Source organism: Propithecus coquereli, unplaced genomic scaffold (genome assembly GCF_000956105.1).
Source record: "Propithecus coquereli isolate 6110/MARCELLA unplaced genomic scaffold, Pcoq_1.0 Scaffold706, whole genome shotgun sequence".
NCBI lineage: Eukaryota > Metazoa > Chordata > Mammalia > Primates > Indriidae > Propithecus > Propithecus coquereli.
In genome coordinates, this window is record NW_012153130.1 from 722,267 (window position 1) to 736,392 (window position 14,126).

Genomic DNA, 14,126 nt, shown 5'->3' on the forward strand with positions numbered 1-14,126 from the left:
AGGCAAATTCTCCCTGCAGAAAAGAACCAGCCCCCTGCAGAAACTATAGAAAGTCTACACCACAGACAGGGTAGAGGCAAATTCTCCCTGCAGAAGAGAACCGGCCCCCTGCTTCCTGTTGTCTTTCTATTTAAGCACCTGGCTAAATAAGGGGAGGAATATTCATGAAGGGGCCGTGTTCCAACACTGTCTTGGTTCTAACGGGTCAGAACTTGCCCAGCCTTCACCTTGTTTTGATCAGGGCAATTAGGAACTTTGTTCTGACACTTCCTGACTCAGTAAGGCAGCGCTGCAGCAATGCTGTACCCAAAGCAGTGCCTGCCAGCTCCTCCCTCACTACCAAACCTGCATCACTACTTCTATGACTACAATCTATTGACCCCACGTGAAATTCCTAAGTGACCACATTCTGTTGTTGTTCCTACTGGTTAGTCAACTTTAGTCCATCCACTCAATAAACACACAGTGAGGGTCTCTCTAACAGTCTATTACAAATGTGTACCCTGTCTTCTGGTCTGTGGTTCATCTCCACTCTTGTGGCAACTGGCTCCCTCTGTTTTAGGGTTCAGCAACACGTATTTGCTCTTTAAGGACTCCAGCTGGTAGGAGAAACTCTTGCTGGCCGGTTCAAACTCGATCTTCTGCAGAAGAACTTTCTTGGCAGAGGAGGCCAGAAGCTTCCCCAGTTCCCCATCATCGGCCGAGTCCTTGCGGCCAGGCTTCAGGGCTTCCTTCAATTTATCCACTATCGGCATGGTGCATCACTGTGGGGACAAGGAGGAACACATACCTGTGAAGAACGAAGGCTCGTGAACAAATACATTACTTCTCTTAAAATCCCCCCTTTGCTCACTATGGATGCCAAACACTATAAAAGCTTTTCTGGGTCAGCAGCCAGCCCTATAGACGAGTGTGAAGCAAGGAGACACATCACTAATCATGTGGACATATTAGAGTCCATGTGTCCTCTCTCAAAAAGACAAGGCACCTCCACAGTAGAGCTAAGCAGGCAGTGACCACCCCTGCTGCATGCGTCTCTTAAACACTCACTCATCAAGTGGCTCTGGATACACACTTGGTGCTATTTCCTTCCAAAGGCCATCGTGTTCTAATGTTAGCTCAAAACAGGGAAACACTACTTCTCACACACATTCTGGTCACACACACTTGTGTACACATGCACACGGACAAACTCATGCGATAAAGGAAGCAGCATGCAGGTCAGATTAACATGTGTGTCTGTACAGACCTGCACTCTTCAGTACGAAGGCCACAGGCCACACGTGGCTACTGAGCACGTGAAATGAGGCTAGTCCAAATTGAGATGTGCTATAAGTGTAAAATACACACCAGTTTTCGAAGACGTAGTATAAGAAAAGAATGGAAAACATCTCAGTAATTTGTAGACTGGTTACAGGTTGCAATGATAGTATTTTACAAACATTGGGTTAAATAAATTAGGAAAATTAATTTCACCTTCTTTTTAATTTTAATGTGGCCACTATGAAATTTTAAATTGTGGCTTGCATTGTATTTCCACTAGACAGCCCTTGTACAGATTGTCTTTCCAGAAGTGGAGGAGGACCGAGGGAGAAGAGAAAGAGCAAGACACAGCCCTGGAGGACAGCAAGACACCTGAACCCAAGCAATCGCTTCCCAGGCCACTCACAAGACAGAACAAGAGCAACGGGGCCAGTGGGGAGATCCAGTCTCCCGAAGGCGGCAGCCCCAAGGGCTTCTATCGCCCTGAGCTATGAAACCCAGGGACAACTACTAGTAACTTCTCCTATTCTCCAGTGGTAAAATGGTGACAAAAATGACAAAAATAATAAGCTCAGGAAGTGCTGTAGAGCTTGTTACATATTAGCCCCTGACAGAGGCTTGATGACATCAGGGCAGCTGCACAGACACTGCGACGAAGAGGAGGCCGGTCCTGCTCATTGCTACACTTGCATCCGCCACTTCCCTTCCCACCCGCCACCTCCCAGCTCAGCCCTCCAGCCCAAGCTCAGGCTATCTGGATCACCGTAAGAAAAACACACCCTTCAAACTGCGCACGCGCAGCGGAAAGATGACAACTCCCTCTGATATCCAGGACCTGCCCTGCCCTTAAAGAATGGACGAGTCAGGTGTGCCCCGAAGTCTGCTCCAGTGAAAGTAGACCCCTCCTCCACCTCTGATTAAGTCACTCAAATTAATCAATGTATTGTCATCTAATTCTGTGCATGGAGAAGATATCTTTTCCTGTAAAAGCCTCTATAAAGAATAGAAACATAAAAAACTGATTTTTTAAGAAACAAGCCTAAGTTCTCCGATTTGAGGAAATAAAAGAGCCTTTTCTTCGGGAATTATCTAAGTCTCCTCACCAATTGAACAATCACTGCTGGGTCACGAGCAGGTAACTGTGGAATGAAAAAATACACAGAAACCTCTGTAGGCTTACCCGGGATACGTGAACTTGGGCCTGCTACGTCCCCCTGCAGCATGGAAACAGGTTCTTAAGGCAGGGACCGCGCTGGACTGGGCAGGTGCTATGCTGGGCCCTTGAATCCAAGTGCTCCTGCTCCTGGACTCTGGCCTCTTAAATCACCGGAGCTGCAGGATGGGTGTTGGCGCCTGCGGGATGAACAGTGAGACCATCATTCAAGGCTGACTCTCCTCCCGCTGTCTCTTCAGCCACTTCCCATGGACGAGGTGTAGCAGCTGCGACCATGTACCAGGAATAAGTTGTCATTACCGCTTAGGAATACCTACAGTGCTGAAGTCAGGAGAACCGTGCTAACTAGCCACAAATTACTGTAATGCGCACGACATGAAAAACACTGCTGTCTGCTCCATATCGTCACCCTGACGCTGGAGACAAGTCCAGTGAACAAAAATCTCCCCACGCATGTCAGTCAACTCCAGTCTAATCTCATTTCCACAGTAACAGGTAATAATAACAATCCCAAGCTTTTGGGTTTCATGAACCAATAAAATTAAAAACAACTGAAGGAACACTAAGAGTTGCCAAATTTTTACTTTGCTAAGTGAGGATGTTTTCTTTCATTGCCATCTACAATCACTATCAAATTAAGGTACTTAAGAACTTTTTACAGTGAAAACAGGCAAACACACACAAATGATGGCACATGCCTATAGTCCCAGCGACACAGAAGGCCGAGGCAGGAGGATCACTTGAGTCCAGGAGTTCAAGGCTACAGTGAGCTATGACTGCACCACTGTACTCCAGCCTGGGGGACAGAGTGAGACCATGTCTCTTTAAAAAATAAAAAAGAATAAAACCAGAAGTTTGAGACCAAACACACAAATGGACAGAGAACAGCACAGTGAGCACGAGTCCCCACTACTCAGCCTTAAGAACTATGTCCGAGCAATCCTGATTCGCCTCCCCATCCCCAGGTTACTTTACAGCCAATCTCACACCTATCATTTCATCGATCAATAAAAGCGGATCAACTCCCCCAAAACCACAGAGAATAAAGAACAATCTGCAAAGTGATGAAATTCCATCTTTGATGCCATGGCTTTTTGTCAGGACTGATACCTCACCGTGGACAGGGCAGAACTTCGTCACGGACCATCAGCTAACCTTTGGGAACCACTTAACCAGGGGATAAACAAAACTTGGGATATTTAACCCCATTTCACTCAAGATAAGTAACTTAAACTTAACCCACTCCCTGATGCAGAGTCAGAGATTCCGGACAAACATAATTTTTCAAGCTGCGGTAGAATGATCAACCTTTGCTTTACCAATTTCACCTAAAACATTAACCAATAACCTAAAAATGCTCTCTCTGAGGTGTGGAAACCCAAGAAAAAATGCTCTTGTAACCATCAGCAAGCCCTGCAATGTGTGCACTTACTAACACACTCTCCAAACTCTGGTGGTCCAGGAACAGCCTATGTGTCAATACTTAGTATCTCTTTCTACCTCTGGGAGTACTCAAGCATAGCTTCCTCAGAACAAACTCTATTTAATAAAGCACGTTTTCCCTCCCTCCCTCCTTTAAATACGCTTTTGCAGAAAAAAACTGCATTCAAGACTCACAGGGTCGACCACGTGCTGGGAGGAGGAGCCCAAGACACAAGCGGGCCTCCTCAGGGCGCCTTCAGAGAGGGGCCCCCAGCTCCCCGCAGAGCGCCCAGGGCAGCCTGGGCCTCCCCCCGTCCCCAAGGCCTGCTTCTCGAACCCGCCCCAAGAAACGGACGGTGCGGGCGCCGCACTGTTCCCCTCGCCGTCTGGCTCAGGATGCTGCTCCAGCACCGGGGGCCCCCGGGGACGCGTTGCAGCACCCCACTAGAATAACGGGTGTTTAGAAAGCGCACGTCCGTGACCGCGAGGAAGGTTCCCTTCCCCAGGGCGAGCCCTTCCCCCGTCTCCGGGGAAAGGAAGTAAGACCCCCGTTCTGCAGCCAGACAGACCGCGCTCCCGACTCGGCTCCAGCAGCTCCGGAGAAAGCCCAGATCCTGCGTAACCGGCGCTGCGGTGGGTGCAGGCCGTGCCCGCGTCCACACGGGCCGCCGCCTTCCCTTACCCAGGGCTCCCGGCCGGGCGCGCTCTCGGGGGACGGCAGGACGGCCCGGCGCGCACCCTCCCGGCCTCCCAGGCATCCCCGGACCCGCGCGCACAGGGCACCCCGGGCTCGGCCCTCTTCGGGGACCCCAAACTCCTGCGCGGACACCCCGGCCCGTCGCCCCCACTCCCTCCTGAGGGTCCCCGGTGCGCCCCGCGCCAGGCCAGGGGGAAGCCCCGCCGCCCCGACCCGGCCCCAGCCTACCCGGGCTCCTGGGTCGGCCCGCTTCAGACCCGCGCGGCGTTGTCGTCTCCTGCGGCCAGCGGCCCCGCACGCGCACCATCCGGGCCTCCGGCGCCTCACACACGTGTCACCGCGGCGCTTAAAGGCGCCGCGCCCTGCGGCCACGCTGCGCACACACCGAAAGGCCCGGGCGGCTTTAAGAGGCGGGGCTAGCTTCGCCCGACTCGCTGGACCCGTCCACTACAGCCTTACGCGTCGCATACGCCACCTCCTCATCCCGGAACCCATCAGCCTACGCGATGACGCAAGCGCGCAGAGTCCACGCCACGCCCGCCCCCTGCGCCGCGGCCCCGTGAGCTCCCGCGGCGCACGCAAGGGCCGCCACTTCCGGCGGACAGGCCTGGTGCTGGCTCGTGCGTCCTGCCCGCCTGCCCGGCGCGGGGACGACGGGACGCTGCGGAGAGGCGGGGCGGGGAACTGACCTCGGGACGTGGCCAGGGGGGCGGCTCGGACGGCGCGACCCGGGTTGGCATTTGACCTTCCGGGTCCCCGGCTCCGCCTACTCCCTCCAGGGCTGCATCCCGGGATTCCTGCGGGAAGGTCTGGGTTGAACATCTGCACACGCGTGTTGTTCTTGCAGTGTTTTTAAAATCCCCTTGACCCGGAGCTTCCTCCCTCTTCCCCAGGGCGGGCGGGGAGAGCGTGTCCCGGTGCAGAAGCGGAAAAGCAGGGGCCGTGGAGGGAGTAAACTACTTTTTCCAAAAGGCAGAGCTTTGCACACACCGCCCCACCTGCTGTGTCATGCTGGACACATCAGTAGGAGCGATGACACCACTGATACCCTGACTCAATCTCGTGCGCTCCCCACGGGCCTACAGCAGGGCGTCGGGATGGAGAGAGAATAGATGTAACTGGAACAGAAGTCACCTTGTGCTTGTCACTTGGGTGCTGGTGTTTTTTGAAAAAGCAAACAAAGCCAGAACAAAACCACCTAAGCCTGATTGCGACTGTGCCCTGTCTAGAAGAACCCTCTAAGAGTTGGAGATTGAAATTTACCCTTTGTCCCCAGACTTGAGTTCACTCCCTGCTCTAAGGCAGTGATTCCAAGGAAGACAGCTCTCACTATTTCAGGCTTGCTATGTGGTGTCAGATGAGTGATTGAAAGTGGTGGTGGGGACCCTGGCAACTGCCAGGGGAACGAGGTGACCTGGGTGTTAGGCCAGCTCTGCCCTAATTAGCACGTTGCTTTCGACTGTTCTTAATATGCCCAGGCCTCGATTTCCTTGTCTGGGAAAAAAAGACGACCTGCAGCATGTCTTTAATTCCTGCAGCATGTCTTTAATTCTTATCGTAACGAAACCAACAGCATTTGCTACCATTGCCAACTCATATTAAGTGCCACATACCAAGCTGGTCACTTTACCAACATCATCTAATTTAATCCTCATAGCGACCCTACAAAAAGAGATTATTGTTCCCATTTTACAGCTAAGAAGACGGAGCGTGCAAGATTCTAGCAAGCTAGTGGTAAAGTTTGAACCCAGGTCTGTCTGACTCCCAAGTTCACACCCAGAGGTCAAGCCCACAGAGGTTGCCCAAAATTCTTACATGAGATGACAGAGGACTTGCCCGAGAGGCCTGCACAGCCACACTCCCATTCACTCCCCTCCCTAGTGCCCTCCTGGAGGCCTTCAGAGTAGCATTTCCTCGAGACATGTTCACATGGGCCAGTGTAAAAATCTTTTCTGAGGTGTACTACCTCAAAGGCTGCCAGGAAATGCAAATTAAAACCACAGTGAGGCTGGGTGCGGTGGCTCATGCCTGTAATCCTAGCACTCTGGGGGGCCGAGGCGGGCGAATCCTTTGAGCTCAGGAGTTCGAGACCAGCCTGAGCAAGAGCGAGAGCCCCATCTCTACTAAAAAAAACAGAAAGAAATTAGCTGGACAACTTAAAATGTATAGAAAAAATTAGCCGGACATAGTGGCGCATGCCTGTAGTTCCAGCTACTCAAGAGGCTGAGGCAGGAGGATCGCTTGAGCCCAGGAGTTTGAGGTTGCTGTGAGCTAGGCTGACGCCACGGCACTCGCTCCAGGCAACAGAGTGAGACTCTGTCTAAAAAAAAAAATAAGCACAATGAGGTACGTTTAACACCTACTAAAGTAGCTAAAAGTAAAATGACTAAATGTTGGAGAGAATTAGGAGCAACTAGGACTCTCCAACTGCTGCTGAGAGTATAAATGAGGCAACTATTTTGGAAAATAATTTCAATGTTTCTTTTAAGTAAACAGCTAACCTGTGGCACATGCACTGCTGTAACTACAGTACCCACCAGCTGCAGGCTGGGAAATTCCAAATCTGCATCTGCAGACCTTCCCTCCCCACCTCGAATCTTGGAAGCAGGGCCCAGTGACCCCCTGTAAGCCCAGGAACTGCTGAACTCGCCCTGAATGTCCCACAAGCATCTCAAACTCACCATGTCCACCTTCCCGAGGTGTCCTCTCCTTTTCTGCCCTGTCGCCCACTTGGGCTGGTGTACCGGCTCAGACCAATTCCTTGCCCTTTTCCAGGTCTTTTCGGTGTCACGAAGTGCTGACTCCAGCTGGCTGCGTTTCCCAGGCTCCCTTGTGAACTGGTTTCCAGGTGGGGCAGGCCACTTGGGGGCACTGGCGAGGCTGGAGGGCAGAGGGGAAGAGAAGCAGGTCCTTCCTCTTCCTCCCTCTCTGCTTTGGAATCTGGCAGAGGCTCCAGCTCCATCCAGAGAGGCCTGCTGTGGTTCTAGCCTCCCGTGTGTCCCCTCCGTGGGCTCTTGTAATGCAGCCTCCACCCTCGGTCCCTGCACTCTGAGGATGCTGGCAGCTTCCTGCTGGTGGTCTCTGGGCTGCCCACTGTTCCCTTGTTGGCTTTTCAGGGAGTTTCTTCCATCAGGGTGTACCAATTCCTGCATTAATGCCCTCTGTTCTCAAGGCTGCACATAGAGGGGTTTGGGGTCCTGGCTGGACTGCAACTGACACCGACAGTAACCTCAACCTCCACCTTCCTGGCCAGCGTCCTAGGCTCCTGTCTCTCCTCACTCCGTAGAAAGGATCAGTCAACAGATGTTGCCAATGTTACCTCTCAGATATGTCTCAAACCATCCCCTCCCACCCTCCGATTGACCAAGTAAAGACTCCCACCATCTTTGCCAGCCTTACGGGAATGGCCAAATACGTTACTCAAACTGCCGAGTAGAATAACGTTTTAAAAGCTCACCTGACTGAGCCCCTTCCCCGGCTCCCAGTGCTGAGAAGGAAGGCCAGGCTTCCTAGTGTCGCCTCTAATGGTCCCAGGGTCCTGGCCCGCACCTTTCTAACTGGCCTCGTTCCCAGCCACTTCCTGTTCTTGGTCCTTCAGCAGAGCCAAATCCAAACTACCGCAGCCCCACCTCACCCCTAGTCAGGCTGGCCGTGCGCCAGGTCCAAGCTGGTCTTTGGCCTAGAATCCCTTCCCTGCTTGCCCTTCAACCTCGGCTCAGGCACCGCCTCCCTCAAAAAGTCTCTCTGGATTCCCTCCCTCCCTGCCATTAGGTTGGAATGGCCTGTGGACTTCCCCTCCCTCGGTCACCATGGCTCCTGAGAGCCAGGACTATGTGTCATTCATCCGTGAGTCTCTGCATCTGGCTGTGGCTAAGTGCTCGTGAAAGACAACCAGATGGAAAATGAACTGCTTGAGATGAGACAGTTGAATAATCTCTAAATCCCGAAAGAGAAAACCAGGGAAACACTGAAGGTGAAAGAATAAAATATTCTCAATTTTAAGAAGCAGTAACCAAAATGAATCACATTCGAACTTATCTCAAGAAAAAAAGTGCATTAACAGAATAGTAATATTGTCACCCAAAAGTCACCTGCTTGGCTTCCTGCCTTGGAGGTGGCGGTCAGTGGACTTGGCCCCTCTCCCAGTTCCACAGCCGGTAGATGGCTGAAGGTTTGTACTGATTTCCAGAGAGACCGACACTGCATTTCTAATTGTAAATTAACAATTCTCCCTCTGACTTGTACATCAGTCCTTGTGGGTTTTGGTTCCTGTGAGCTGCCCTTGCTAGGCCTACACAAGCTTGACAATTTCCAGTTTCTAGAAATTGCCGGATTAAGAGTCAACCTTGTCTGGTTGAACCCAGCAAGGAAAAGCCACATGGTGGGACTCTCAGAGCCACCTTTTCGATCTTCTCTCTTCTGTGTACTTGTTCATGGATATATTTGGTGGCTGCGTCAAAAAGTATCCCCCAGGTCTTAAATCCCTGTGCTGGCCTTGGCCACTGGCCAGCCTCCTCCTTCCCCTCCCAGAAAAGACGTTCTCTCTTTAAAACAGCTAAGCCACCGTCAGTGTCACTAGCGGGATTTTCCCTGGGGGTTTAGGAACAGCTCTTCGCCATTGCGGAAGTCAATCCTGTCTGAATCCTCCCAGGGGCCGCTCCTCGCCCCGCTGCGTGCACCGCCCGCCCTCCTCTCCACACCCGCAGCCCGCTGCTCCAGACTCGCCCACGACTCCCGCTTCATACGTGGGGCCATCATTGATGCTGCCGACGGGGCTGGGCGCGGCTGGGTTGGTTTCTGTGTCATTCTGGTTACAGTTTGAGACATGACATGCCTTTGCACCGCTCAGTTACTGTTCTTTGAAAGCAGTTGGTGCGTCTGTTTGGTCTCTGGGACTGGATTGTATAAACTGTTCAAGAGTGTTTGAGACACTGTCTTCTCAGTCCCAGTACGACCTTGTTCTGCCCCCTCCCCACGCCCAGGGGCACACGTAGTTGGCCCAATTCAGCTTCTCCTTGCCACGTCTGGGGCTGCCTGGGAATGGGGTGCAGAGGCTGAGGGAGCTGAGACCATAAGCTGCCTATAGACGGTTGAATGGTGACCCCCCCCGCCCCCCGCAAAAGATACGTTCACGTCCTAAGCGCTATTGCCTGTGAATGTGACCTTACCTGGAAATAGGGTCTTTGCAGGTGTCATCAAGTTAAGATGAGGTCACACGGGAGGGGGGTGGGCCCTAACCCAAGGACTGTTGTTGTAAGAAGAGGCCAGGCAGAGAAGGCCACGTGTGGCCAGCGGTGGAGAGTGGAGTGATGCCGCCGCAGGCCCGGAGCGCCTGGAGCCAGTAGCCGCGGTGCGGAAGGATCCCTCTGGGAGCCTACGGAGCAAGCAGGGTAGTCAAGCACTTTGGTTGCAGAGGTTTGGCCTCCAGAATGCGGCAATGAAGTGGATTCTCCAGAACCCCCTGCAAAGGTGAAGGTGGCCCATGCTGCATGATTTCCAACGTGATTGAGGTTTGTTTCATTTTCTTTTTTTTTTTTTTTTGAGACAGAGTCTCACTGTGTTGCCCGGGCTAGAGTGCCGTGGCATCATCCTAGCTCACAGCAACCTCAAACTCCTGGGCTCAAGCGATCCTCCTGCCTCAGCCTCCCGAGTAGCTGGGACTACAGGCGTGAGCCACCGCGCCCGGCCTATTTCATTTTCTTAATGTAACTTCCAGGCATCTTGACCTTGCAACTGCAAACACACTAGCAAGTTTCTTTCTGTGAATGCTGTAAATTGTCAGGCTGGTCTAACAAGGTGGTGTTGCAATTTCACAGTAGGGGGGGTGTGGAAAGAATACCTTTAAGACAGACTGACACTCAGACACTGCCATTAGGAATGTAAAACGGTACAGCCACTGCGGAAAACAGTACGGCGTTTCCTCAAAAAGCTAAACATGGAACTGCCACATGTATACACTCAGTTGGAAGCAGGGACACAAACAGGTATTTGCACGCCCACGTTCACAGCAGCACTATTCACAACAGCCAAAAAGTAGAAACAACCCAGTGTCCTCTGGTGGACGATGGACACACAAAATGTGACACGTCCTTGTAACGGGATAGTTTTCAGCCGTAACGAGACGGGAGCGCTGACACCTGCTGTCGTACCTTGAAGACGCTACGCTGAGTGAATAAGCCGCACATAGCAGAACGAATACTGTATGAGTCCATTTACATGAGACTTTCTAGAACAGGCAGATCCACAGAGACGGAGAGTAGATTACAGGTTACCACGAGGAGGGGCAGGGGGGAATTACGGCTTGATGATTACCGAGTTTCTGTCTGGAGTGGCAAAAAAGTTTTGGAAATAGTGGTGATGGTTGTAAAAGCTTTGTATGTAAAATTAATGCCACTGAAATGTACACTTGGATGGTTAAAGTGGCAAATTTTGTTACGAACATTGCACTGCAATTTTAAAAAATTAATAATGTACTACAAACTATTGAATTGTATGATTTATTATTATTATTATTATTAGAGATGGGGTCTCGCTCTCTCTCCCAGGTTGGAGGGCCGCGGCACAAGCATAGCTCATTGTAACCTTGAACTCCTGGGCTCAAGCGATCCTCCCACACCAGCCTCCTGAGTAGCTGGGATTACAGGTGGGTGCGACCACGCCCGGCTGAATTGTACACTTTGAATGGTGTGGTATGTGAATTATACCGCAATAAAGCGGTTTTACCAAAGCCACAGGATGGCTTATGTGCACTAAAGACTGTGCTCCTCCTCCTGGGTTTCAGGGAGTGGCTGTTGGCCAGGACAGCACTTCTCAGCCCTCTTGGCATCCAGTGAATAATTCTCAGCAGTGCACGGGAGAGGAGGTGACAGGCGTCACCCCCAAGCCAAAGATGCTAGGAAGCTACAGTGCCCTCCTTGCCTCGTCTTTCTGGCTTAAAGCAGAGGACTCTGAGGCTCCGGAAGGTGGTGTGACACAGAGGGAAGGAGCCAGGGTCCCTGCATCGCCCATGGGAGGTCACCTATCCAATGTCCCAATCGGTCTGTTGTGTGAGCCAGAAATAAACTCCTGGCCCAGTGAGGTGGCTCACACCTGCAATCCCAGCACTTTGGGAGGCTAAGGCAGGAGGATTGCTTGAGGCCAGGAGTTCGAGATCAGCCTGGGCAACATAGGGAGACCCCATATTTACAAAAACTAAAACAACTTAGCCGGGCGTGGTGGTGCACACTTGTAGTTCCAACTACTTGGCAGGCTGAGGCAGGAGGATGGCTTGAGCCCTGGAGTTGGAGGCTGCAGTGAGCTATGATGATGCTACCACACTCCAGCCAGGGTGAAAGAGTGAGACCCTGTCTCAAAAAAAAAAAAAAAAAATAAGGAAAGAAATAAGCTCCTTTTGGGTTAGTCCCTGAGACACTGGGTTTATTTGTTGCAGCGGCAAGTACTGCCTTAACTGGTTCACATTCTCTGGCAGATCACAGGAAGGTAGGGTGAGGCCTTGGGGCCCTGGGGGTGTGGGGGCTGCTGTGACCAAGGACAAGTCCTGGGGTCTGGGACAAACCGCAGAGGGGGATTAGACAGCCTGGGGTGGCTGGGGAAAATGTCTCGCACAGACGGGGCAGCAGTGCATCCTGGTCTGCTCAGGACAGGTCTGGTTCACACCCGCTAATGGTTAATAGCACCCCTTTCTCTCTGCACAGGGTCCTGGTTTGGAAGATAAATTATATATAGATGAATTTTCCAGATAGTTGAATGTACCCTTTTTTAAGTTTGGGAATTACAACTTACAACAAGGTATCTTGGTGTAATAAGGTATCTTGACTGAGACTAGGATTTTGTCATTGTCATTGTTGCTTTAATCTCACACACACACACACAGACACACACACACCCCAAACCAAAACTGACCAGCCAACCACTGCAGAGGCTCTTCCTGTAAGTGTAGGTGAGTTTTCACCTGCTGCTGGATGGGGACAACCTGCGGAAGGAAACTTGCTTCTGCCCGAGCCACGTCTTTGACAGAGACTCCCGGTCCCTCGGGGCGGAGGAAGAGGCGGGAGCGTGCGCCACTGCAGAGCAGGCCTGGAGTCCGCTCTGCTTGCATTCAGACCGCTGCGCCAGCATGTATGACCAGGCGACGCCACCGCCCTGGCCTCTGTCTCCTCACCCATCAGCTGTGCGAGAGGACCCGTCTCAGAGTCAGCGAGCATTAAGTGCGATAAGGTACGTGGCATCCTCAGCCTGCATCCTGAGCACCCCCTCTGTCGGCTACTGCTAGAATTATCAGAGGCAACGGAATGACTGCCTACGCGGTTGCCCAGGAGCGTTTGGCAGCAGTCTCCGCAGCCGGAGGAAAGACCACGGAAAGGGAACAGACAGGACTTGTGTGCAACATTGTGACAACTACAGGCCTGAGACCACCCTCCTCAGAAAGGCCTGCCTGCAAGATTGCGGCTGGGATCTGGCTTTTGGGAGGGTTCCCTGATAACGGCTCACCGCGACTCCACTCTTTATGCCGAACACCTACTTTCCTTCTGGAAGTCTGAAATTGCGCTACATGCCTTCTGCGACCAGCCCCCGGTGAGAACCTGGGACGCTGGCTCTCTGACAAGCTCTGTTGGTTGGTGACGTTTCACACGCTTTGTCACAACTCATTGCTGGGGAATGAAGTGCATCCTCTGTGACTCCCCAGGGAGGGGACTTTGGGAAGCTTGTGCCCGGTACCTGCAAGGGGCAAAACAAGACGTACTGATTGGCCTAAAAATAAAAATCAACTTTCAGAGACAGGGTCTTGCTCTGTCGCCCAGGCTAGAGTGCAGCAGTGTGATCATAGCTCACTGCAGCCTCCAACTCCTGGGCTCAAGCATCCTCCTGCCTCAGCCTCCCAAGCAGCTGGGACTACAGGCGCCGCCACGCCCACAGCTCTATTTCTCTGTAACGTATGCAGCGTCACTTCTGCACCCCGTGTTTGATCCCATCCCCAGCTCCTCCCTAACACTCACCCCTCTCCGAAATCCACCCCAGCCTGACACCCACGGCTCTGATTGGGATTTGTGTTACATTTTTGTTTTGCTACTTTAATTGGAAAGGGATGTTTTTCCCAGTTGTTAGGGAATGAAAATGTATGGAATTACCTTATGTCTCAGAATGCCTTTTTCCCCCACAATCAATTTGTTCCTGGGAGGAGAAAACCTGCTATTAGAGTTAGATGCTTCCCCCAGATCAAAGCACCGCCTTTCACTGCATAATGATTCACGGCAACGGTGACCAGGTGAGCTATGGGGCAGCCCAAAGCTTGAACCTAAAGCTAAAGATAAACCTGTTCATACACGAACCTCAAAGTCTTAATGCAGAAGCCATGGCAACAGCCAATCACCTATAATGAAACTGACGCTAGTGAAGTATCTGTAACCCCACTGTTTTGGTTTGATTTTTTTAAAAGTTACATCAGGTAAAAATATCCATCAATAATGAGGAGGAAAAGATAGAGTCCCTGCTGTTTGCTAGAACAGTCTCAAATTGTTCCATGAGCTCCGAAGTGTTTTAACCAGCCAGGGTGGCTGCCCCCACCAGGCC

At 52.0% G+C, this 14,126-nt stretch overlaps 1 protein-coding gene across 1 annotated transcript in view; it reads right to left on the reverse strand.

The window, feature by feature from the left end:
• Nucleotides 1-759, reverse strand: part of USP36 (ubiquitin specific peptidase 36) — a 30,739-nt gene extending 29,980 nt beyond the window's left edge. Inside the window, exon 1 of the mRNA XM_012661350.1 lies at nt 503-759. Coding sequence (XP_012516804.1) covers nt 503-755 — 253 coding nt within the window. The 5' untranslated portion in view covers nt 756-759. The remainder of the gene's footprint in view (nt 1-502) is intronic.
• Nucleotides 760-14,126: the final 13,367 nt, after the last annotated feature.